The 22536-nt window shown below is 34.0% G+C and overlaps 2 protein-coding genes and 1 long non-coding RNA gene across 3 annotated transcripts; all 3 read right to left on the reverse strand.

Annotated features, from left to right (window-relative positions):
• Positions 1-7393: 7393 nt before the first annotated feature.
• Positions 7394-8699, reverse strand: LOC128284375 (uncharacterized). The gene is made up of 2 exons (XR_008274803.1): positions 7880-8699; positions 7394-7795 (listed from the first exon to the last, which is right to left on the reverse strand). It is a non-coding gene; the product is annotated as an uncharacterized LOC128284375 (long non-coding RNA).
• Positions 8700-9499: 800 nt separating this feature from the next.
• LOC108466007 (uncharacterized) lies at positions 9500-10418 on the reverse strand. Its single transcript, XM_017766382.2, has 2 exons — positions 10068-10418; positions 9500-9837 (listed from the first exon to the last, which is right to left on the reverse strand). Exons 1-2 carry the CDS (start codon positions 10227-10229, stop codon positions 9769-9771), a joined length of 231 nt encoding a protein of 76 aa, XP_017621871.1. The 5' UTR covers positions 10230-10418; the 3' UTR covers positions 9500-9768.
• An 8132-nt stretch (positions 10419-18550) lies between these two features.
• LOC108466001 (uncharacterized protein At1g65710-like) lies at positions 18551-20884 on the reverse strand. Its single transcript, XM_017766375.2, has 2 exons — positions 19610-20884; positions 18551-19525 (listed from the first exon to the last, which is right to left on the reverse strand). Exons 1-2 carry the CDS (start codon positions 20777-20779, stop codon positions 18752-18754), a joined length of 1944 nt encoding a protein of 647 aa, XP_017621864.1. The 5' UTR covers positions 20780-20884; the 3' UTR covers positions 18551-18751.
• Positions 20885-22536: the final 1652 nt, after the last annotated feature.

A 22536-nucleotide genomic window follows, 5' to 3' on the forward strand; every position in this document is an offset into this window, starting at 1 on the left:
TGTATTTCTATAATCCGAGCTTAGTTATTAATTGTTGTATTTTGATTAAATGTTTATGGTAAGTGATTGAGGTGAGTATTTGACATTTTGATATTGAATTAAATTTACATGTATATGTGATTATATGAAAAATTGATATTGGATATTAATTGTTTTTGAATTGTGAAATTAAACCCTATTAACTATATCGATTTGAGTCGGATATAGATGGCATTCCATAGGATTGGAAGAGTTTAGGGATTTTTTCAACTTCGAGTCGATGAGACACTAGGTGTCAATTTACTATTTTGGATTAATTCGATGAAGCACTGGGTGCCAATTTACTTCGATTTAGCTTATGAGACACTGGGTGTCAAATTATTACTTCGAATTATCCAATGAGGCACTGGGTGCCAAACTGGTGTATTTTAGTTGGATCCGTGTATCCGTTCGAGTCCGAGTCATGTTAATAGGGGTAAATGAATAATAAATTTTTATGATTGATATTGAAATAGCATGGTATGAGAAATGGAAGTGAAATAGTGAATTGAAAATAGAATGTGAAATATGTTGCAAATAAATGGAATATATGAGTTATATACTCATGAAATGAATATGGAATGGATAATGCAATTGTATAATGAAATGTGAAATAAATTGTGAAAAGCTATTTATATAGCAAATATGAGAATTGAGATATTGTGAAACAAGTGAAATATGATATAATTGTTGTAATATTTAAATATTAATAAGTGTTTATATTTCAATTGTACATTTGTAATTTCTTATCTTTAAATATTAGGATTATAGAAATATCATTGAGTTTTTACTCAACATACGATTTTGTTTTCCATATGCAGGTTAGGTACTTAATTTTGATCGCTGATTCAGCATCTAACAAAGGTCTTGAACTCAAATGTGGTGATGTTTATCCTTTTGAAATGTGTCGGCACGTACCTATGGTGTCTAATCAATAGTTATTTTGTGGATTGAATGTAAATGAGATTATAAGTTTAACATTGGTTGACATATACCTATAAGCATGTGTTTGTGTTTGAAGCCTTATTATGATATGTTAAATTAATGTTTAATGTTCATAAATTAGGCAAAATACTTGGATTTGAATGATACTTTGATGATATGTTTGATGATATAAGTGTAGTACCAATGAGGGTACATTGGTTAGACACCTAGGATGATTGTTTTGACATGTTTTGGATGTACTTGATCATGTTTTGAATTGGGTAAATGAATGATTTTTTGAGTTGCTTATTGTCCAAGCTTGCAGGGGATGGTAAACTTGTTATTTAAGGTACATTTAGAGTCCACACGGCCAAACATACAAGCGTGTGAATAGGCTGTGTGAGACATACGGCTAGCACACGGGCGTGCAAGGCCATTTCGAAAGGGCACACGGTCTGGCACACAGGCGTGTGGCTCGGCCGTATGACCTAAGTTAGAAAGTTACATAGGTATAGACACGAGCTGAGACATGACCGTGTATCCCTACTTCGAATGCCTACACGGTCTAAGACACGGGAGTATCGCCTGATTGTGTGAGTCACACGGCCTGACTACATGGCCGTGTGAACCCTGCAGCTTTGAAAATTTTTAATATTTTTGGAAAATTTTCTAAGTTTCCAAATTAGTCCCGATTTGTTTCTAACGCATATTTTGGACCTCGAGGGCTTAATAAGGGACAGTATGTATGAGTTTGATTGGTTTTGACCTGAATATTATATGATATAAAATGCTTGAAATTATGTTTGTTTGATCGGTAAAGTTCAAAAACCCTATTTCGACGACTGATGTGAGTTAGGGGTGTTACATGATACCTGCTAAGTTACCCAAAAAATTACCACCAAAGAGGGAGATGGATCACAGAATTGAGTTAGTACCCAACTCAAAGCGCTAGTGAGGGCCCTATATCGTATGTCCCTCTCAGAATTAGAAGAACTGCGAAAATAGTTAAAGCAACTCTTAGATGCGAGATTCATTAGATCGTTTAAATCTCCATACGGTACGCTAGTTTTGTTCCAAAAGAAACAAAATGGGACATTGAGGATGTGCATCAATTATCGCGCCTTAAACAAAATCACTGTAAAGAACAGGTACCCAATTCCTCTTATTGTAAATTTTTTTGATCAACTTGGTAGTGCGAGATAGTTCACCAAGTTAGTCTTGAGATTGAGGTACCATCAAGTTCGAATAACTGAAGGGGACAAACCAAAAATAGCCTGTGTGACGCGCTATGGTTCGTATGAGTTTCTTGTGATGCCTTTTGGGCTAATGAATGCTTCAGCCACATTTTTCACCCTTATGAATAAGGTACTTCAACCTTTTCTAGATCATTTTGTGGTTGTTTATCTTGACGATATTGTGGTGTATAATAATTCTCTTGAGGAACATATGAGGTGTTTGAAGGAGGTATTCCAAACTTTACGGGAGAATGAGTTATATGTCAAAAAAGAGAATTGCTCATTTTATTAACAAGATGTGCCATTCCTTGACCATATTGTAGGAGGTGGCAAGATCTAGATAGACGAAAGAAAAATTTTGGCCATTGTCGATTGGTAACCACCAACCAAGGTGACAGAATTAAGATATTTCCTTGGGTTGGCGAACTATTATCGACATTTCATCGAAGGCTACTCTAAAATCACAGCACCCTTAATGGACTTGTTGAAGAAGGGTAAGGTGTGGAATTGTGATCCTTAATGTGAGAAGGCCTTTAACCAAGTGAAACAAGTAATGACGATGGAGCCTGTACTTGTTTTACCAGATTATTTGAAATCGTATGAGGCACACACGAATGCATCAAACTATGCAATTAGGGGAGTACCGATGCAAGATGGATATCCAGTTGCTTTCAAGAGTCGAAAGTTTAATGAGACAGAGCGGCGATACACAATCCAAGAGAAAGATATAACTGTTGTGGTGCATTGCTTACGCACATAGAGATACTATTTGTTGGGATCCAGGTTCGTGGTCTTTACTGATAATGTTGCAAATAGTTGTTTTCTAACTCAGAAAAAGTTGTCTCACAAACAGGCTTGTTGGCAAATTTTCCTAGTAAAATTTGATTTTACTATGGAGTATAAATCGGGTAGTGCCAACACTGTGGCTAATACACTTAACCGAAAGGTGGAGTTTGCGGCAATCAACGAACCTGATAGTTCCCTATTTCAATGCATTCAAGAAGGATTGTCCCAGAATCCCATAGCCAAAAACTTGATCGAGCTTGCCAATAAGGGGAAAACGAGGAGATTTTGGCTTAAAGAAGAGTTGTTATACACTTATAGGCACAGTCTTTATGTGCCTTATTATGGGAAATTACATAAGGAAATCATGAAAGAGTGTCACGACTCAAGATGGGTTGGCCATCTAGGGATTTATTACACTTTGGCCCTTTTAGAGGATCGTTACTACTGGCCTCCCATGGGTGATGATGTGGGGACCTATGTGAAAACTTGTCTAATATGCTAACAAGACAAGGTTGATGTGAAGGTTTTGGTCAGTTTACTACAACTCTTACCCATTCTGGAAAGACAGTGGGATAATTTATCCATGGATTTTATTGTTGGTTTTCTTAAATCTAACTGGTTTACAAGTATTCTTGTTGTGGTAGGTAGGTTTTCAAAGTATGCAACGTTCATTCCAGCAACCAAGGAGTGCCCTGTTGAGGAGGTAGCTCATTTGTTCTTAGACACTTGCTGAAATATTGGGGAATGCCACTATCTATCATCAATGATCAAAATGGGCGATTCACGGACCGGTTTTAGACGGAATTGTTCAAGTTTATGGGCTCAGACTTGAACTCCTCCACTAGCATGCATCCGCAAATCGACGAAAAACCTAACAAGTAAATGCATTGTTGGAGATGTATCTTCGACATTATGTGAGTGTCACACAAAGGGACTGGCCAAAATTGTTAGACGTGGCACAATTTTCTTACAACTTGCAGCAAAGTGGGGCTGCGAATCAAAGTTTGTTTGAGATAGTAACGGGAAAGCAGCCTCTCACACCCAATGTTGTTGTGACCCGTTATATTGGACCAAATCCAATAGCTTATCGATTTGCAAAGGATTGGCCAAAGAAAAATGACTTAGCTAGAACTTGTCTACACAAGGCAAGCAAGCACAATAAAAAATGGGCAGATCAAAATCGAAGGGATGTGCAATTTCAAGTTGGTGACGCAATCCTTGCTAAACTACATTTGATTTTGAGACATAATGGCTTGCACAAGGGGATTGTGTGACGGTATGAAGGACCCTTTCAAGTTTGGAAGAGGGCCTACAAGCTTGAGTTACCGGCAAAACTCAAAGTCCACCCAGTGTTTCATGTGAGTATGCTTAAGCCATTTCACAAGGACCAAGAGGATCCAAATCGAGGCAAGTCAGAACGAGCACCAATGGGGGTAAAAGTCTCCTACAATCACGAAGTTGAAAGCATCAAGGCAAACCGTGTAATCAGATGAAAGTACTATAGGCCGAGGCATGAGTACTTAGTGCAATGGAAGGGATTTCTTAACAGTGAAGCAAGTTGGGAACTTGCCGAGGCATTATGGCAGTTTCACGCAGAAGACACGATGAAGGCATCACTAAAACAAGTGGGGGAGAATGTCATGGGTTGCGCATGAGAGCCTACAACCATGGCAAAATTATGTGATCCATCATGTTCAAGAGATATTATTTGGAACAACCATTGGGCTGTTGCTTGGAGAGATTGAAGGCTCATCTACAAAGTAAGACCAATTCAAAGATATGCAATCTTAGAGATAACTTGTAATCTTAAAAGATATAATAAATGTAATCTTAGAGATATGATTTAGAGATAGCTTTTAATCCTAGTCATTGATGCACTTTAATCTGTATCGTTAATTTTGGGGAGGCTCAACTATAAATAAAGGCCTCTCCCTCTTATTATAAATAATTCATTGAGTAATAAAATTCTTGAGAGCATTCTCTCAAAACTCTCTCTTGTGTTCTTAGATCTTTTGCTGCTTTGTTCTTATATTCCAAATTCGTTCATCTTTGTTTTTCGTTGATGCCTTAGAAGAATTCTGTTTGACCTTAAATTGTTAGGAGTTAGACTGACTTAGGTGTTTTTGGAGGAAGAAAACTCTTAAGGCCGCACGAATTGTGAGGTGAAAATCTAAGTCTGTGACAGTTGCACAAACAAGGTGGTTCAGTTCTCTCAAGCCCTTGAGAGCGACTGTAGTCTAGTGGTTGAATGGTTGAATACTTCTTCTATTGTTTCTGGCAATAGGATATGGTGTAATAAGCAAAGCTGGAGCATCAGACATATTCCTAGAGCTTGTAACGAGGTTGGAGATAGACCTGCGAAGGTTGGTATTAATCGAAAGGCTAATCTCCTGAATGTTTATCTGGATTTCTGGTGTAGCGGTGGCTGTTTCGGGTATAGGGGTTTAGGGGTGTATTGGGTTGGGCATACAATCTTGGGAGTGTGTTTCCAATTTATTCGGGTATAGGGGTTTTGGTGTCTGTCGAGTTGGAGTGGTTTATGTTTGTGACATCTTTTGTTCTAGTTTGCTGATAATCGTATTGTTTGTTCTTAGCCTTTGTTTATCAGTATAAAAAATGCTTTTCTAACTTTTAAGTCGAAAGCAATAATAAATAGATAACTCTTTAAATCACACTAACCTTTTAAACTTGTTTTTCAAATCCAAAAGTTAAAAATTCTAGATTTTAACTTTCCAAAAGTCGATTTAAATTGCAAATTTATATATTCAAATTAAATTTTATAAATAATTTATATTATCTTTTAAAATTGTATTTAAAATTTATATTTCATATATCACAATATTAATCATAACTTATCATAAATTATTTTATTATATTTATACTATAATTTAAATTAAATATTTGTTGATACTAAAATAATAACAACTTGGCATCATGCTAATAATAATTGAAGAAAATAATGATACTTTTTTTTATCTTGAGTCAATTATAATTTTTATTGTAATTAATTATAATTTAAGTTTATATATTTGATATATCATAATATTAATGAATTTGAGTTTATATATATTCCATATATTTATATTATAGTATTAATTAAATTATTTTTAATATTGTTATTATTTTTAGTATTTTTATTATAAATTAAGTTTATTCATTTCATATATTATAACATTAACTAATTTAAATTTTATTTAAATACATGTTTTCTACTTTACAATGTCATGTTCAAATTCAACATTTTGTCTTCTCAAAAGCATTTTTTACACTTTTCAAATTTTTAAAAACACTTTTCAACCTTAATGATAAGCTAGCTCTCCGTGTATCTTTTGTGTTTCATTATTTTATTGGTGTTTGAAAATTAATCTTGATAAGCGAGGTAAATTGAGGGGTAGATAAGAGCTTTGGTTCCCTCCAAAAATGAAAAATTATTTATTTAGTTCCCTCATAAGTAATAAAATTACAAAGTAATATATAGTGTACACTTTGGCCCCAAAATGAATAGAAAAATAAAAGCCTTTTAAAAATGTTAAAATTATAAATTAATAAATGATAAAAATATATTTTGACCTCTTAAAAATTTATGATTAAATTTCAACCCCTTAAAAATATTTCTAGATTCACGCTTGTTGATAGGTGTCGCTTGGTTTGAGTTCTTACCCATCGGCCTTCATGTTTGTAGTTCTTTTGATTTCTTGCCTTATTACTTTTCAAAAAAAAATAATATACAAGTATTTACAATTTAATTCACGGTTTTAAATATACTCCAAGTCAATTTTAAACTAACATTTAACACACAAATTAATAGATAAGACAACCAAAAGACTTGATTGATACAAAACTAATATTTTGAGGATTCAATTAGAATATTTGATATTTAGGGATCACTATAAAATCTGAACAATATTTTGGTGAGTGTTTAGTGAAATTAACCCAAAATAAAAATACAAAAATGAAGTATTATTTCTTTTTCTTTTGTTAAACAAAAGGGCATCCAAGCCTTAAAACAGCTCAGATAAAAAAAATAGTAAAAAAGAACGCTACAATTTTAATCTAAGCATTTTAATCTCCGTCAATTTAGAAAATGAGCAATTAAGGACAATTAGTCTCAACGTTAATGTTTATATCAATTGTACGTAATTTTGATTGATACAATAACGAATTTAACTCTCAAAGTTTAGACATTCTGTCAATGTGGTCCCAATTTAACAAATTTAGTCTGCAAATTTGTGTAAATGTGAAAATGTTGAGGCTAAATTTGTTGAATTTGTTATTATACCAATCAAAATTATGTATAATTGAAAAAAGACATCAATACCGTAATTAATTGTCTTTAGTATCTCACTTTCAAAATTGATAAAAATTAAATTGTAATGATTTTTTTTAGAGGAATTAATTTGCTCAATTTTAAAATTGAGATTGAAGAAGTCTTTTTACCAAAAATTTTCCATTATGAGTATTAATAATGGCCAACTTATCTCTTAATAAAATATTTCCAAGACCCATAGGCCTGGATACAAACTTAAGCAGCCCTGGTACGTGATACATTGATAAATTAGTCATAAGGTCACGAATTGTACATGCACCCCACATTCAATACCTCGTTGGCATTAATCTTCCATGTGTAGCTTAACATAACAAAACTAGGCAGTCCTTTTAATTTCAGGCCATCTGCTGAGAATTAATGCATGCATCTTTCTTATTTTCTTCTCTAGCTTTTGATTCAAAATTCGAGGTATGACTAATTTTCTAACCTCCCTGCAATCTACCATGGAAAGTGATCAAGTTTCTCCTCTTCATGTCTGAGTCTTCATACTTAGGCTTCTTTGACCCTGTGTTTGGATTGAAGTGAGAGAGGGGAAAAGAAAGAAAGAAATCATCCTTTGTTTTATTTTCCTTAGATTTGCTTTATTTACCATTAGAGATTAGCAGGTGCCTGAAGGACAGCCGGATGATTTGACTGTATTTGGTGGCATTGATTGGTTGCCATTGTGTGACTTGTTATTGTGGAATGTCAATATTCTTGATTACCAAATTATCCGTTAGTTGCTATAGGAGGAATGCACCACAAGAATTTGAGGCTTCAGATTGAGCCCTAGGCGTTTGTTTGGGAGGAGCAATTCCTTCTCCACAGCCCTAGGCGTTTGAATTGGAGAAGGTGATTCGATGACAACTGACAAGAGCGAGAGAAATCCGGTCCTGGAGGGCTCATTGGGCACCATGTTTTCTTTACTACTTCAGGTTTAAACATCCATCTTCTCCTTAATCAATTTGCTTATGTGCTACTGTGTGTGTGTATGTATGTATGTATGCTTTCACGAAAGAGGAAGATATGGTAAAATTGAGTTTATGGAGCCTTGCACCCTTTAATCATCGTACGTACAAATCCAACATTTTTGGGCAAATTCAAAAAGGTTTACATATTAGATGAAGTGAGGGCCGTGGAGAAGGAATTGCTCCTCCAACCAAACGCCTAGGGCTCAATATGAAGCCTCAAATTTTTGTAGTGCATTCCTCATGTAGCAACTAATGGATAATTTGCTAACCCTTCCCCATGTACCTAGCTAAGAACCTCTTCATGTGGGTATTCTCTTTTTGTGTCATTGTCCTAAAAGAGTAGAGCTAAGAAAAACCAACTCCAACGTGGTGCATGGATGGTCTTTGAAATACTAAGTTAAATATTTTATTACATTTATAATTAATTTTAATTTTTATTATGTAAAAATAAATATTTTATCTTTATAATAATAAAAGTAACTTATTTCGATTACATGTGTTTTAAAAATACAACATAAGAGTTATTGATTATTTTATATTTACTTGAGAAACTATTTATCAAAAATCTTTGAAACTTCACCAAATAATAGTAAAAAGCTATAGAACAAAAGCCATTTTGTCAAAAATAAGTTCAAAAAAAAAAAAAAAAACCAAAAACTAGTATAGAAAAATGGAAAACCAAATCCTACGATTCAAATAGTATAAAAAATCCGACTAAATAAAACCAAACTCACTAGTGTACTGCATTCACACCACCTTTAACATATAAAATGTGAGACCCGATGAATCAAAATAAACAATACCTTCCAAGTTGGAGTTGGTACACCTCATGGGAAGTGGAACCTTTTGTAAGTTACAATTTTGTTCATATGTCCATTTCATAAACCATCATTGCATTTAATAGTATAATTGTACTAATCTTGCTCACAAAATTTTAAATTGAAAATGGTACCTTTTGTATCAAATAGTTTAGAGTTGACCCAATTGACTAAAAACTTGAACACTTACAATAACAGATACTAAATCCTATAAAAAAAAAAATATTATAGTAGTGTAATTGGATGGTTTTATTTATATGCATATATTGATGAAATCCTTTTGCAAGAAATGTCAGCACCGGTAATCCAGCAAGAGGGAATAGAGAAAGTAAGAATAAGCTGAGTTGAAGGCGTTCCTAATTCCTTATTCTTTTCTTCTCGTAGTGGTTACCAGAAACTATTCAAAGAAATAAACAACCCTCAAGACAATAAAACTCGGTGTCCTCAACAAAGTAGTGATTGTTTCGATTTCAAACCAGAAGGGGTTCCTTACACCTTAACAACAAAGTAAACAACTAAAAGAAAAAGAAGAAGCTAGTTCGGTTACAAGCATGAAGCCAGGAGGGGGTTCCTCTATAGAATATAAACATTAGCAACAATCAACAAAAAAGCAACCATCTGGAAGTGGAAGGGGAAGGAAAAAGAAACAAAGTAATCCTAAGGAATGGAATTATGCAGGACATAATTCCCATCGCATCCACTACCCATTCTTAGTACGGCCACCAATCTACACCGCCGGGTTTTTTCACGAGCAATTGATTGTATTCAGGCCGCGATGTCTGCAACCCAATTCAACCCTTTTTTTTTATCAAGTGTCCAAATTTTTTATTTTAATAATTTTAAATGAAGAAAGGATTCGGATTGATTTTGTCATCATATCCCTTTTGGGACAGAAAATTAGTCCATAAAAAATAATCAACTTTCCTAAACATCAAATCTGCAATTTGTTTTGGACCCAAAATTTTGCAATAAATGAGAATTAAAAAAAAACCAGAAAAAGGAAACTTACGAGATCTTTGAAGATGATAAAAGCGATGATGAGGAAGAGGATAAAGAGGATCTCGAACTCGGCCAATCTGACAAATTCGAAGATGTTAGTGACGGCGGCGGTCAGCGTCCACCCTTTCCTGCCTCTGCCGTTATCCCGACTCATACCCACGCGCTTTGCCATCCCTTCTCGCTTCTCGTTCTTTTCAAAAACCGTGTTATCTGCAGTACCATTGACCGTAAATGGTGGCAAGGAAAATGGTATATAGAGTTCGCAATCGGGTGGGTCGAGTCAGATTTGCCCCGGTTCATTAGAATATTCAGGGCGCCCTCCTTTTCTGGACTTGGACTTTTTCCAATTTCGCATTTCAACTATTTGGGTTTCAGACAATTGGGTTAAGTGTTTTTGAATTTAAAGTTAAAGGGTGAAAATTTTATTTAACTTACTGGTAAAAAAAAACTTTATGTTAAAAATCTAGTTTCTTTTAACAAAAATAATTAATCTAAGTAATTCACTCCTACAATAATTTTAAAAGGAATAATCTCACATTTCTATACTTTCATAAAATCATACTTGTACATTGAAAATGTCAAATGTGGTACTTCAACCATCGATGTGTTTTATTATGATATCTAATATTAATATCGTTATGCTATATTTGATAGGAGTATTATCTTTCACAATATTTTAGTATACAAGTTAGCAATAAATTAATTTCAATTAGTAGTTTTAGCCACTTACATGACTTGTTTTCCGAAAAGAGTTTTTATTTATTTTCTAATTCCAATTTTAAATTTGTACTAACTATTCTTTATTTTATGGTTAACTATTGTAATACATATATAATAAAATAAGTTTTTTTTCTCATGTTATTACATTAGTAACTAAATAAGTCATTAATGAATTGTTAAACCAACCAATGAAAATTTGTCACATAATTTTTATTTTTATTTTTGCAAATCATCTTGTCCACATGGATAATACAACATTATGTGAAAAAATAAATAAAGTAAAATTTAAATTAAATTAAAATTATGGTCTTTAGTAACCAAGAATTTAAAGTCTATGTATATTGATTTTGATCTGCTCCTATTGTTATTGCAAATAATGACTGGCATCTATTGTCACAATTTGCAACCTACTGACAAAATATTGCATTCATATTCCATCAAAATTAAAGTTTGTATACCTGATAATCTCTAACGTATAAGACCTCCAATATGTGAGCATATAATGTTTTGCTTTATGAATATAATGTATGAATCATTTAATTGCTTTCTAATTATTAATACACGAATGGCTCAAATATATGCACACCATCCCAACAATATATGCAATATCTAGACGCGTAAAAACTTGAGCATATATTAAATTCATTATTGCTCAAGCATAGGGAGTCTTTTGCATTTCTTTAATCTAAAAATCATTCTTGAGGCATTGATCAAGACTTAACTTATTACTGACAAACAACATGCCATTCATATATAAAATTAAAGATAGAACCTTACTCCCACTAAACTTGCAGTATTTATATTCATTAACTGAATTCATCTCTAAACCAAATGAGATAATCACTTGGTAAAATTAGTAATATCATTAATGAGAGGCTTGCTAAAGGTCATACATGGATTTCTTTAATTTGCAAACCATTGGCTTTGCATCATCGGACACAAAATTTTCTAGTTACACAATATAAATCGTTTCATCAATGTCACAATTAAGAAATGCAGTCTTGACATCCATTTACTAAAACTCAATGCAAAAATATGTCGCTCAAGCCATTATAACTCTTTCTCTAGTGTAGCTTCTAAATAACATTCATTCTTGAGGTTATAAAGTTTGTTACTTGGTCGGAAGATTCAACAACATTGTCTTGATCCAAAAATGTTATTTGAACAACATCAGGTATAATAAACTGTTCCTGAACTTTATCAATAGCAATTTGTTATATTATATGCGATAATGACAGTATGAATGATCGTAAAAAAATAAGAAAGAAAAATAAGAACAAGCAGATTTTACGTGGAACACCCTTATCAGTAAAAAAATTAGGGCAAAGGAGGAGAAATTCACTAATGTTGAAAAACCACAATACAAGAGGTTTACGGCTATGTGCATTTTTTAAATGGTAAAACAACCTGTCTAATAGAAGAAGTATAGTCCTATACTGATTCAACTTGTACGGCAAGGTCCGTACCTTTCAAGCTTTTAAACCTTCACCACCACATATCCCCAATTTTGCCTCTCTATTTTATTTCTTTAACAAATGAGTTGCACCTTAAACTTTTCAAGCTGAATCAAATGGGATTCGGGTGACACAACTCTAACAATCTCTACTTTGACACGAATTCTCGACGAACAAGTTCTCTACCTCTTTCACGAAACCCCTTAAAGGGTATTCTTCAACAATGAACATCGACCAAGTCCAAGCAATGCTCAAATTTGGCTATAAAAAGTGACTTAGTCATCATATCTGCAGGATTATAATGAGTGCTAACTTTGCTCACAACAATATCACCACGAGCAAAAATATCACGCACAAAATGATACCGAACATCAATTTGCTTAGTCCTCTCATGAAACATTTAATCATTCTAAGGAAGATGGCACTCTGACTATCACAAGACATTGTACTGATCTGAAATTCTTTATTGAGTTCACCAAAGAGTCTCTTTAACCAAATAGCTTTTTTACAAGCCTCAGTAATTGCCATGTAATTAGCTTTAGTAGTAGAAAAAGTAAATGTAGTCTGTAAAGTGGCTTTCCAACTGATGGCACAACCCCCAATAGTAAATACGTACCCTGTGAAAGATTTTCTTTTATCAAGGTCTCTAGCAAAATCAAAATCAACGTACTCAAAGACTCCATTTCTAATTCTTCCAAACTGTAAGCATACATCAGTAATACCCCATAAGTATTTGAAAATCCACTAAATTACTTTCTAGTGTTCCTTACCGGGATTCGCGACGTATCTACTAATTGCACTAACTGCATATGATAAATTTGGATGTGAGAAAATTATAGCATACATGAGATATCCCACTACACTAGAATACAGAACCCTTGACATGTAGTCAATCTCATAATCTAATTGCGGAGACAAGGTCGGTGAAAGTTTGATGTAGGCTGCTAATGGAGTAAAAACAGGCTTATTACTTTATATATTGAACTTGCAAAAAAATTTCTCAATGTACCATTTCCAACTTAGGTACAATTTATATGTTTTTCTATCTCTGAGAATCTTCATCCTGAGTATCTTTTTTTCTACTCCCAAATCTTTCATCTCAAATTCTTTACTAAGCTGGGCTTTGACCTTTTTTATCTCTCATTTATCTTTCACTGCTATCAACATGTCGTCAACATAAATGAGTAGATATACAGATGAACCATCACTACTCTTCTTAAAATAAGCACAACTTTCAGAACTGCTTGTTTTGAAATCATGAATAGTCATAAATGAATTAAGCTTCTTGTACAACCGACTAGGTGACTGTTTCAGGCTATAAAGAGACTTTTTTTGCAAGAAAACATAATCCTCCTTTCCTAATACTATGAATCCCTCTAGTTGTTGCATGTAAATGTCTTCCTCATGTTCTCCATGCAAGAATATTTTCTTTACATCTATCTACTCAAACTCTAAATCATACATGGCCACAATACCAATTAAGGATCGAATCGAACAATGCTTAACAACTGGAGAAAACATACATGTAAAGTCTACACCTAGAATATGACTATAACCTTTCGCAACCAGTCTTACTTTATACCTGGGTTCTTCAACTCCTGGTGTCCCCTTCTTCTTCTTGAACACTGATTTACAACAAACAACATTTTTACCTTTAGAAAGCTTCATTAAGTTCCATGTACTATTCTTATGAAGTGATTTCATCTCTTCTTGCATAGCAATCATTCACTTGCCTAAATCTTCACAACTAACTGCCTCGAAATCAGTAGATGACTTCTAATTTGTATTTATATCTTTAGCCACATTTAAAGCATAAAAAACTAAATCAACCTCAGAGAACTTCTATGAAAGTTTAATTTCTCTTCTAAGTCTATTCTTGGCAATAGAATATTATGGTGTTGACTGTGGTAAAGAAACAACTTTACTCTCAGTTTCTGTACTAACTTGAGGAGTAGGCTCAGTTGTAGATCCTGAATCAATTTAAAGCTCCACCTACTCCACATGTGTGTTTGATCTCTACTTATCAGAAAAATCTTTAAGAGATAAGTTATGCAGCATAGTAGTTTCATAAAAAATAACATCTCTGCTAATTAAAACTTTCCTAATTTCAGGACACCATAACTTATACCCTTTAACATCAGCGTTATATCCAAGAAAAACACACTTAATAAACCTAGGCTCCAATTTACCATTATCAATATGACTATACGGGAGACACTCAAAAGTCTTCAAATCATAATAATCAACACAAGTACTAGACCATACCTCTTGTGGAGTCTTTTTTTTTTTCTCAATAGCAATGGACGGAGACTAATCATTCAGTAAACTGTTGGATCTTGTGCCCTAAGTGTAGTATTTTCGTCAATGCACACTTGTAATTTTTTGAACAGATTAGTTAATAAGATAAATTCATTAATAAAATTAATATACTTTGTATAATTGTCTTCACATGGTTTTCGCACAAAAAAAAAGGCAAATGTTACTCATTGGTTATCTATTGTTTAAATTGATACTAAGTGGTATTACATGGTCAGATCGTAGTACAGAAAAACAACTTGTATTAGGAGACAAACATAAACATGTCCTTAGTTTAATCGGAAATGAGAAAATCGATTGAAAGGCTAATATGTTGTCTACCAAGTCTAATTTGAGAGATGCCTTGTCTTGGGTATCGGAGCAGATGACTCTCAGAAGATAGAGACATAGATGTGATTGACTTGGCTGACAGTACATCAAACAAGACCCAAGTAGAATAGATCCTGAATCCGTTTATGGACTTATTCACTTGTGACATTCATAATGTGACATACCTAAATTCTGAGTGGATGGTGGGCTATGTATGCGTGACTCATACACTTTGATGTAAGTAAAAGCCTGATTTAGAATAGATAAGGAACTGAAAGCTAGTGGGTTAGGTGTATGACTTCTGTATTATGTAGTGTTATTTAAAAAAATGGAATTCATAGCCCAAAACATAAGTAAATGATATCCTCTCATTGTCATTACATGGTTGATGAAAAGTAAACGTGACCACAGTTTGTTCATCTTTGTGATAGATAACTTAATTAGTATTTGATAATGATTGGCTTTTCATGAAAGAAGATGTAATGGTTACCATAAGATAAAATATGATCATATTGGGAAAAAAATATTGTCCCAAAGAGATCAAGGATATCCTATGAGGTTAACACATTAATGACAAGGTCATTGGACGAGCACTAAGTAGTTGCTTTCGAATGGTATGTCGCTAAGGAGAGCTCAATCACAATACTATACTGGAATGACTTCGTGACTAAATGAGTTTATAATTAATAGGCGAAAATCCAGAACTTAATTATAAATCATTTGAGCCTTAACTACATATGTTCAATCGATCCCTCCGCTAGCTCATTGAAACCAGAAATGAATTGAGTGTTTAAATAGAAATGAACAAAATGAATAGAAAAAAGAGAACATTCAGGAATGATTATGGTTTTCTTCGAAATAGAGAAATGAAATTATTTGGAAATGAATATAGGTTTCCAAAATGAAAATGAAAATGGAAACTTGCAATCATATATAGGATTAGTTAAAAAATGATTGAAGAATGAATTTATGTTTTTGGATTGTTTTGATGCCCAAAAATGAAAATAAATCATTCGGTTATAGTGAACAGGTAAAATTGTCAAAAATTTTATTAGGGTAAAATTGGGATGAGAAAATTATTTAATATGAAAATATTAAATTTTATTGTTCAATTTATCCATTTTGCAATGTCATTTTGCTGCGGAGTACAACTAATTGTCAAGTGTCTCACGATTCCTTCTAATTTGCACAATTCATTAAACTCATCAGAACAAATTTCCAAGCCATTATTTATGGAAATTTGTTCTTGGAAATTTGTTCTGATTGTGTCAATACCTGCAATTCTATATGAAACATTATTTTTCATCAAAACAACACATTTAGAAATTATTTCATAAATTGTAAACCAATCATGGTTGAGACTCATATGAAAAGTGCAACCAGAATCGAGAATCCACTCTCCGCTTACTTTAGAGTTGTTAATAGAAGCAATTAGGAGTTCACCATCACTGTACTCTTCTGCTACATCAGCTTCATCAGATTTTTCCGGTTGTTTTCCTTTTTAATTCGCACCCTCCCTTTTAATCTTATTTTGCAACTTATAACATTCAGCCTTAATGTGTCATTTTTTTGTAAAAATTACAGGGTTTACCTTTGTTTGAAGATTTCGATCTACCCTTATATTTATTTTCAAGATTTTGTTCTTGTGTTTTCCCATGATTATCACTAGTATTTCATTTTTGTCTCCTACAAACAATGAGACTCTCTCCTTTAGAGTCGGATCTAGCCACAAGATGTTTTATCTTGTCATACAAGACTAAAGATTCATAAACTTCATCAACTATGAAAGATTCGTGATTATATAAAATTGTATCTCTAAAGGTCGAATAAGAATAGGACAATGAACAAAGCAGAATTAACCCTAAATCCTCTTTATCATACTGAGCCTCAATGGTATCTAAATCTAAGACAATTTCTTTAAAGACAATTAAATGTTCTACTAAAGACCTACCTTTTTCCAAATGATGATAATAAATGTGCTACTTCAAATGCAACTTGCTAGTTAAGTTTTTCAACTTGCAAGTTGCTCCAGCTTCAACCATAATGTAGCGACTGTCTTCTCTTTCAACACGTCTTGTAGAATTTTTTTCGACGACTACAAATGTAATTGCAATAAGGCATTTCGATCATTACACCACTTTTCTTTAAGTGTCAATGTTGAAGGCATCTTATCTAACTATAACAGGGCGTTGTCCAAATCTATCTGAGCAAGAATTATCTACATCTTTACCTGCCACAATGTGAATCTAGTATTGTGATCCAATAGCGGAATATCATACTTTAATATCGTCATTATTGTGATCAACACAAGCAACTGAATGCTCTGATACCATTTTATTATACTATATGTCAATAATGACAATAGGTATGATTGCAAAACAGTAAGAAATAAAAATAATAAGACGTAGATTTTACGTGGAAAACCCTTATCGGGAAAAAGCTATGGGTAGATAAGGAGAAATTTACTAATTTTTAAAAACCACAATACAAGATGTTTACCGCTATGCATAGTTTTTAAAGGGTTAAACAACTCGTCTAATAGAAGAAGTATAGTCTTATATTTATTCAACTTGTTCGTACCGCGTGGCGGAGCCCCCGCACCCCCAATTGAGTTTAGTGGTGGATAGGGATTTGTGATGGACTACGGCCTCGGGCTTCACCCCTTGGACCTTCGTCCCTAAAAATCCACAATTTTTCCTTTCTATTTTATTTCTTTAACAAGTGAGTTGCATCTCGAGCTTTTCAAATTGAATTAAATGGGATTCGGGTCAGACAACTCTAACACAATTAAATAAATATGTTGAGGAATATTAACATCTTCAAAGACAATGTCTCTAATTCTCTAAAATACTTTCAAACATTTCATCTTAAAAAAAAAAAGAAAAGAAAGGAGAAAGTCAAATGCTCTAAAATACTTCTGTGTTAATTTAGAAGATAAAACCACAAAACTTGAAGATTTCAATATGTCGATGGGTTCAAGTACATTTTTGCATCTAATTATATTCTTGATTTTTCTTACTAATCTGATATGACAAGTCTTGGTTTATGATTTTAAGTTTTATATCGAGTTTTTACGATTGTAATATTTTTAGGTACAACATTTTATAATAATTGAAATGTTTGGCGAATTTTTCTATTATATTAAATAGTTAAATTAGTTTTATACTATCAAATGAATTAACTTAGCTATTGTACTAATAACAAGAATTAAATAAAGTTAAATTTTAATGGAGATAATAATTTTAAGCTTTTATGGCTCTGCAAATTATTATTATTATTATTTTGTAGTTGGCATACAAGTAAATAATATTAATTTTCATATCATGTTTTAAACAGCAAATGCTTAAGTTTTTATACTAAATGGATTTAATATTGAAAAGACTGATTAAAAGTTATTAAAGTTATTGAAAAGTTATACTAAATGGATATAATATTGAAAAGACTGATTAAAAGTTATTAAAGTGTTAATATATAATATTAAACGTGAAAGTTCTGAAAAATATACAAATCCAAAATAGTAAGATCACTGTTCAAAATTCCCTTCGTTAGTGTGCACAGTACAGGCCTTATTGAAGTCGCTTACTATATGATGAAATTTTTATCTAAAAAAAAAAAAAAAAAAACCTTCTTTTGATGAAATTTGCAGAGCCAAAATAGTAATGGTGTAGACTGAACTTGAAAGAAGTATAGACAATTGGAAGAAGTAAAATTCAAATAATTAAATTATAGGCAGAAAAAAGTGGTTGGTAAAGTAAGCAACCAAATACAAGAAAGTTTACAATTGAAACCAGCAACTTCAAATTGCAAATGCAATCGAGTGAAGAACTTTCGTAGCCGATTGGTGCAGCCTCTATCTTGGTACCAGCATGTTCGTGTTCAGAGAGTCTTTCTAGTTCTACTTTTTCATGCCACTACCTGCTTCAGCAAAGGCATGCCTCTGGAGTCCCAGGGGACTGTTGTAATCCTCTTGTCTGCTTTTTGTCCTTGAACTCCATCGATCCGTTGAATCTGCTGAATTGGGTTCCCACGAGGAGGATGAAAATCCCCAATGCTGCTGCCCACTGCCCGCTATACTATTGCTCCCTGATGATTCTTGTTCCTCCATATCTGCCCCACCACCACCTCTCCTAACTGTCACGTACTTGTGAAAACTTGGCTCCATCAAATGATCACTTCCAATTACCTCGGATTCAACGAATGGGTCTCCCGCTTCCGTCATTTTCCTCCCTACAGTCATGTTGTTGTAGGAGTTCTTGTTTGAATCATCTGTTGGGGGACCTTTTCTATCAGACAATGCACCAGAGAGGTTGGAGCTTGTAGTGGAGTTGAGGTCAGCAACTGCTTCCAAAATGGAGCAGGCCTTGCTCACGCACGCTGGGAGTGAAAACTGAGGAGGATTGTTGTTGTTGTTTTGGTGAAAATTTTGGATGTCTTCAAGCAATAGCGTTGTGTATGACGATGGGATGGGGTTCAACAAAATTTCTGGATTCAGGTCCAGGTCCCGTGACCTCCTAGAGGATCTGCTTCTCGTTAATTGTTGAGGTTTCAGATTATCAGCTCCGGCCTTGGGTGGCTGTGTCTTGACATCTTCAACATTTGTAGCAATGCTGCCAGCTTTATGGTTGCTACCTTGAACACTGGCTTTGTGGTTCATCTCAACATTCGATTTCTGAAAATACAAGTCCTTTTATGTAAGTAATTAAACCAACATCGAGAAACAACATATTGAAGCAAAATGAAGAGGAAGTACTACCTTGATTCCTCCTTGTCCTTTGTTGGTGGTAGCTGACTGTGGGTATGCAAGTGAGTTGGGATCAATCTCGCTCAAGGGGTTTCTTCTATAAGGCGAATGCTCTGCTTTCCTGGAGGAACTGCGACTAAGAGTTGGTTGTTGCTGATTCTCATTGCAGCCTTTGGCATTATTAGTCCTTGCAGGGGACTGAGACCGAGGTGATGCGGCGCTCCTTGAAACACCTACTACACCCGCATCTCCCACATTCCTCTTCACAGAGATCCTTTTGATGGCATTAGCAGTAGTCGTGGAAGGTTCTACACCGTTGCTGCTCTTATCCATTGCCAATGAAGAAACGGTTGCCGGAACAGAGACCATCTTTCCGGGCCTGTTACTGGCATTGGCAGCATTATTACCATGGGTGCCTTCAGTGTTCTCTGATCTTCTTCCTGGGGATCGGCTCACTCGTCTTCCACCACCGCTGCCGTTAACTCTTTCTCTGCTCCCGGAGCGTTGTTGCTGCTGGTCTCTTTCTCTGCTCGGAGTCCTCCTCCTTCCTTGAGAAGAAGACCTACTTGATTGCCGGTGGCGAGGACGGTCGTCTTCACGTAAATTATCATTCCCTTTCTTCCTCGAACCATAATCAGTTGAAGCAGCAGCGCCGATATCGTTGTCGTTTTCGCAATCGAAATCGTAACTTCGCTTGGAACCGGAGTACTTCCTGGAAGGCGTTTTCCCCGAGGAGTTGCTTCTGCTAAGCCTTCCGCATTGTATCAAAATGGCATCTACTTCCTCTTTAGTGCAGCTGGACGTCCTCACAGCAGTATTGATGTTGCAGACTACGCCTCCTTCGGTGGAGGCAGAGGAAGCGGGCTCGTTTTCGGTTGACTGCGTTGGATTTTGCGGCGAAGGGGAGCGTTTGTCTCTGTCATGGCTCTTTCTGTGTTTTATGACGAATATCTCCTTCTTCACCAAGCTCTCCTCTTGGCTTGCTTTCGCAGACTGTTCTTCTTCAGTTACCAGGTGAACCTTGGGCTCGCTTCCGGTTTTGAGGTTGGTCTCGGCCGCTAATGGTGGTAGTGCAGAAGAAAGGGGAGCCGTGGTCGACTGAGGCTGCGGCTTTGGCTTTGGCTTTGGCTGAGGGTTATGATGGGGGGAAGAGGCTTTCTTTTTGCTGAAACAGCCACCCATTTGGGATTAGTGAGAGAGAGGAATTGAAGAGTGGGAGATGGGAAACTGTGTGAATAGGTTAATAAGGGTGGGGTACATTTGTCTTTAAAACGCACAGCTTTTTTTGGTATTTCAAATTTTGAATCCATGATCTATCCGTTAAATTTTAAATCCACAGAATCAAAGAGACGTTGGATGACCCGACTGACACACTCCAACTCCTTTTATTATATAATAATATCATTTGGTAGACTTGTATAGTTGGATAAATGGTGCTACCTTTTCGTTTTATAAAAACGTAATTTTTTTATTCAAAACAATGAATTTAATGTCAGACATTAATTTAATTATTGGAATGTTACTTGATTTTGTAAGGAAGGAATTAATGGGAAACTTGCCATTTTCAAAATTTTATTTTTTACCTTGGAACTGGTACTAAGTTTTTAACATTTTTTTTTATACTTATTTGATCCCTTACAAGGAAAATAAAATTTGGAAATGTCTATACACGAATATGAATTTCACATTTGATGACAAATTATTTAGATGTCGAGATTCAAGAGTTTCCAAAGCGGGGGAGAAAAGTTCCTCCTTTTCTTAGTTTTCTTTTATTTTGGGAGTCCTAATGATAATTTATATAGTCTTTTAAGTCTCGTGGGATAAGTGTGGAGTAAAAGTCTCGTGGGCTAAATGTGGAGCATGAAAACATCACATGTATATTTTCATATGCAATCGAGACATACAATAGGAAAAGTTATAATTTTTTTTATAAGAAGATATAAGAAGAAAAAATGGCTAAGCCTTAAGGACTACAAAAAACTATGAGGGGCATAGTCGTCAGCTAGTCACACTCAACTTATCTCCTAAAAGGATATTTTCAAGCTCAACTGTTGGATGATTGAATTCTTGCAAAATGAGATCTTCATTAGTTCCCATCCATATCATGAAATCTGTTGCATAATTGACCTCATGATAGGCATGTCAAACTCAGGCATCCCATTCTCTATTGTAAAGCTGAAAATGTAACAGCCCATTTTCAGTTAAATTGGAACAGTGATTTCGGGACCACAAATTCGAGGTAAGAAGAAAATTTATTTTAATATTATTTTATGGTCTACAGTATGATAGAAATATCGTATAAAAATTTCATTAAGAAATTTTATCGTTTACATGCCTAGCTTGATAAAAAGGACTAAATTGCATAAAGAGTAAAAATTGAATTCTAGTAGTTAAAAGTATCAAATAGCTATGGAATTTAAAATTGGAGGTCCTTATATAGCAAATAGACCATTTAGAAGAGTTAGTGGATAAGTATGATTATTCATCATTGGAAATTGAAGAAAATATTAAAGTTAATTTTGGAAATTAAAGATTTAAAGTAATATTAAATAAAAGAAAAAAATCTATTTTCATCATCTTTCATAAAAAAACATGGAAACCCTAGCCATGGAAGCTTAATTTTTAGCAAGCTTCTTTTGCTCATTTGGGTAAGTATTATTGTCTTGTTTTTAATGATTTTTATGTTTCCGAGATTGTAATAGCTTAATCTAACTATCTCGGGGATTAATTTACAAAATTGTTAAAGTATTAGGGTTTTTCCATGGATGAGTATAATTGAATTTTGAAGTTTTATGATAGAAAATGAAAGGTAGTTGTTAGATAAACAACTTTTGTAAAGAGAATTTTGATAAATTTATCAATTAAGGACTAAATTGAAAAGATAAAAAATTATGAAAAAATATAAATTTTGTGAAATACATGGGCTGTTATTGATATGT

Source organism: Gossypium arboreum, chromosome 11 (genome assembly GCF_025698485.1).
Source record: "Gossypium arboreum isolate Shixiya-1 chromosome 11, ASM2569848v2, whole genome shotgun sequence".
In the NCBI taxonomy this organism is placed as follows: domain Eukaryota; kingdom Viridiplantae; phylum Streptophyta; class Magnoliopsida; order Malvales; family Malvaceae; genus Gossypium; species Gossypium arboreum.

Coding starts and splice junctions, on each gene's coding strand:
- LOC108466007 (XM_017766382.2), bottom strand. CDS start 10,229: ATGGCAAAGCGCGTGGGTATGAGTCGGGATAACGGCAGAGGCAGGAAA. Junction 9,838..10,067: donor TTATCATCTTCAAAGATCTC/GTAAGTTTCCTT, acceptor ATTGGGTTGCAG/ACATCGCGGCCTGAATACAA.
- LOC108466001 (XM_017766375.2), bottom strand. CDS start 20,779: ATGGGTGGCTGTTTCAGCAAAAAGAAAGCCTCTTCCCCCCATCATAAC. Junction 19,526..19,609: donor AAGGACAAGGAGGAATCAAG/GTAGTACTTCCT, acceptor TTGTATTTTCAG/AAATCGAATGTTGAGATGAA.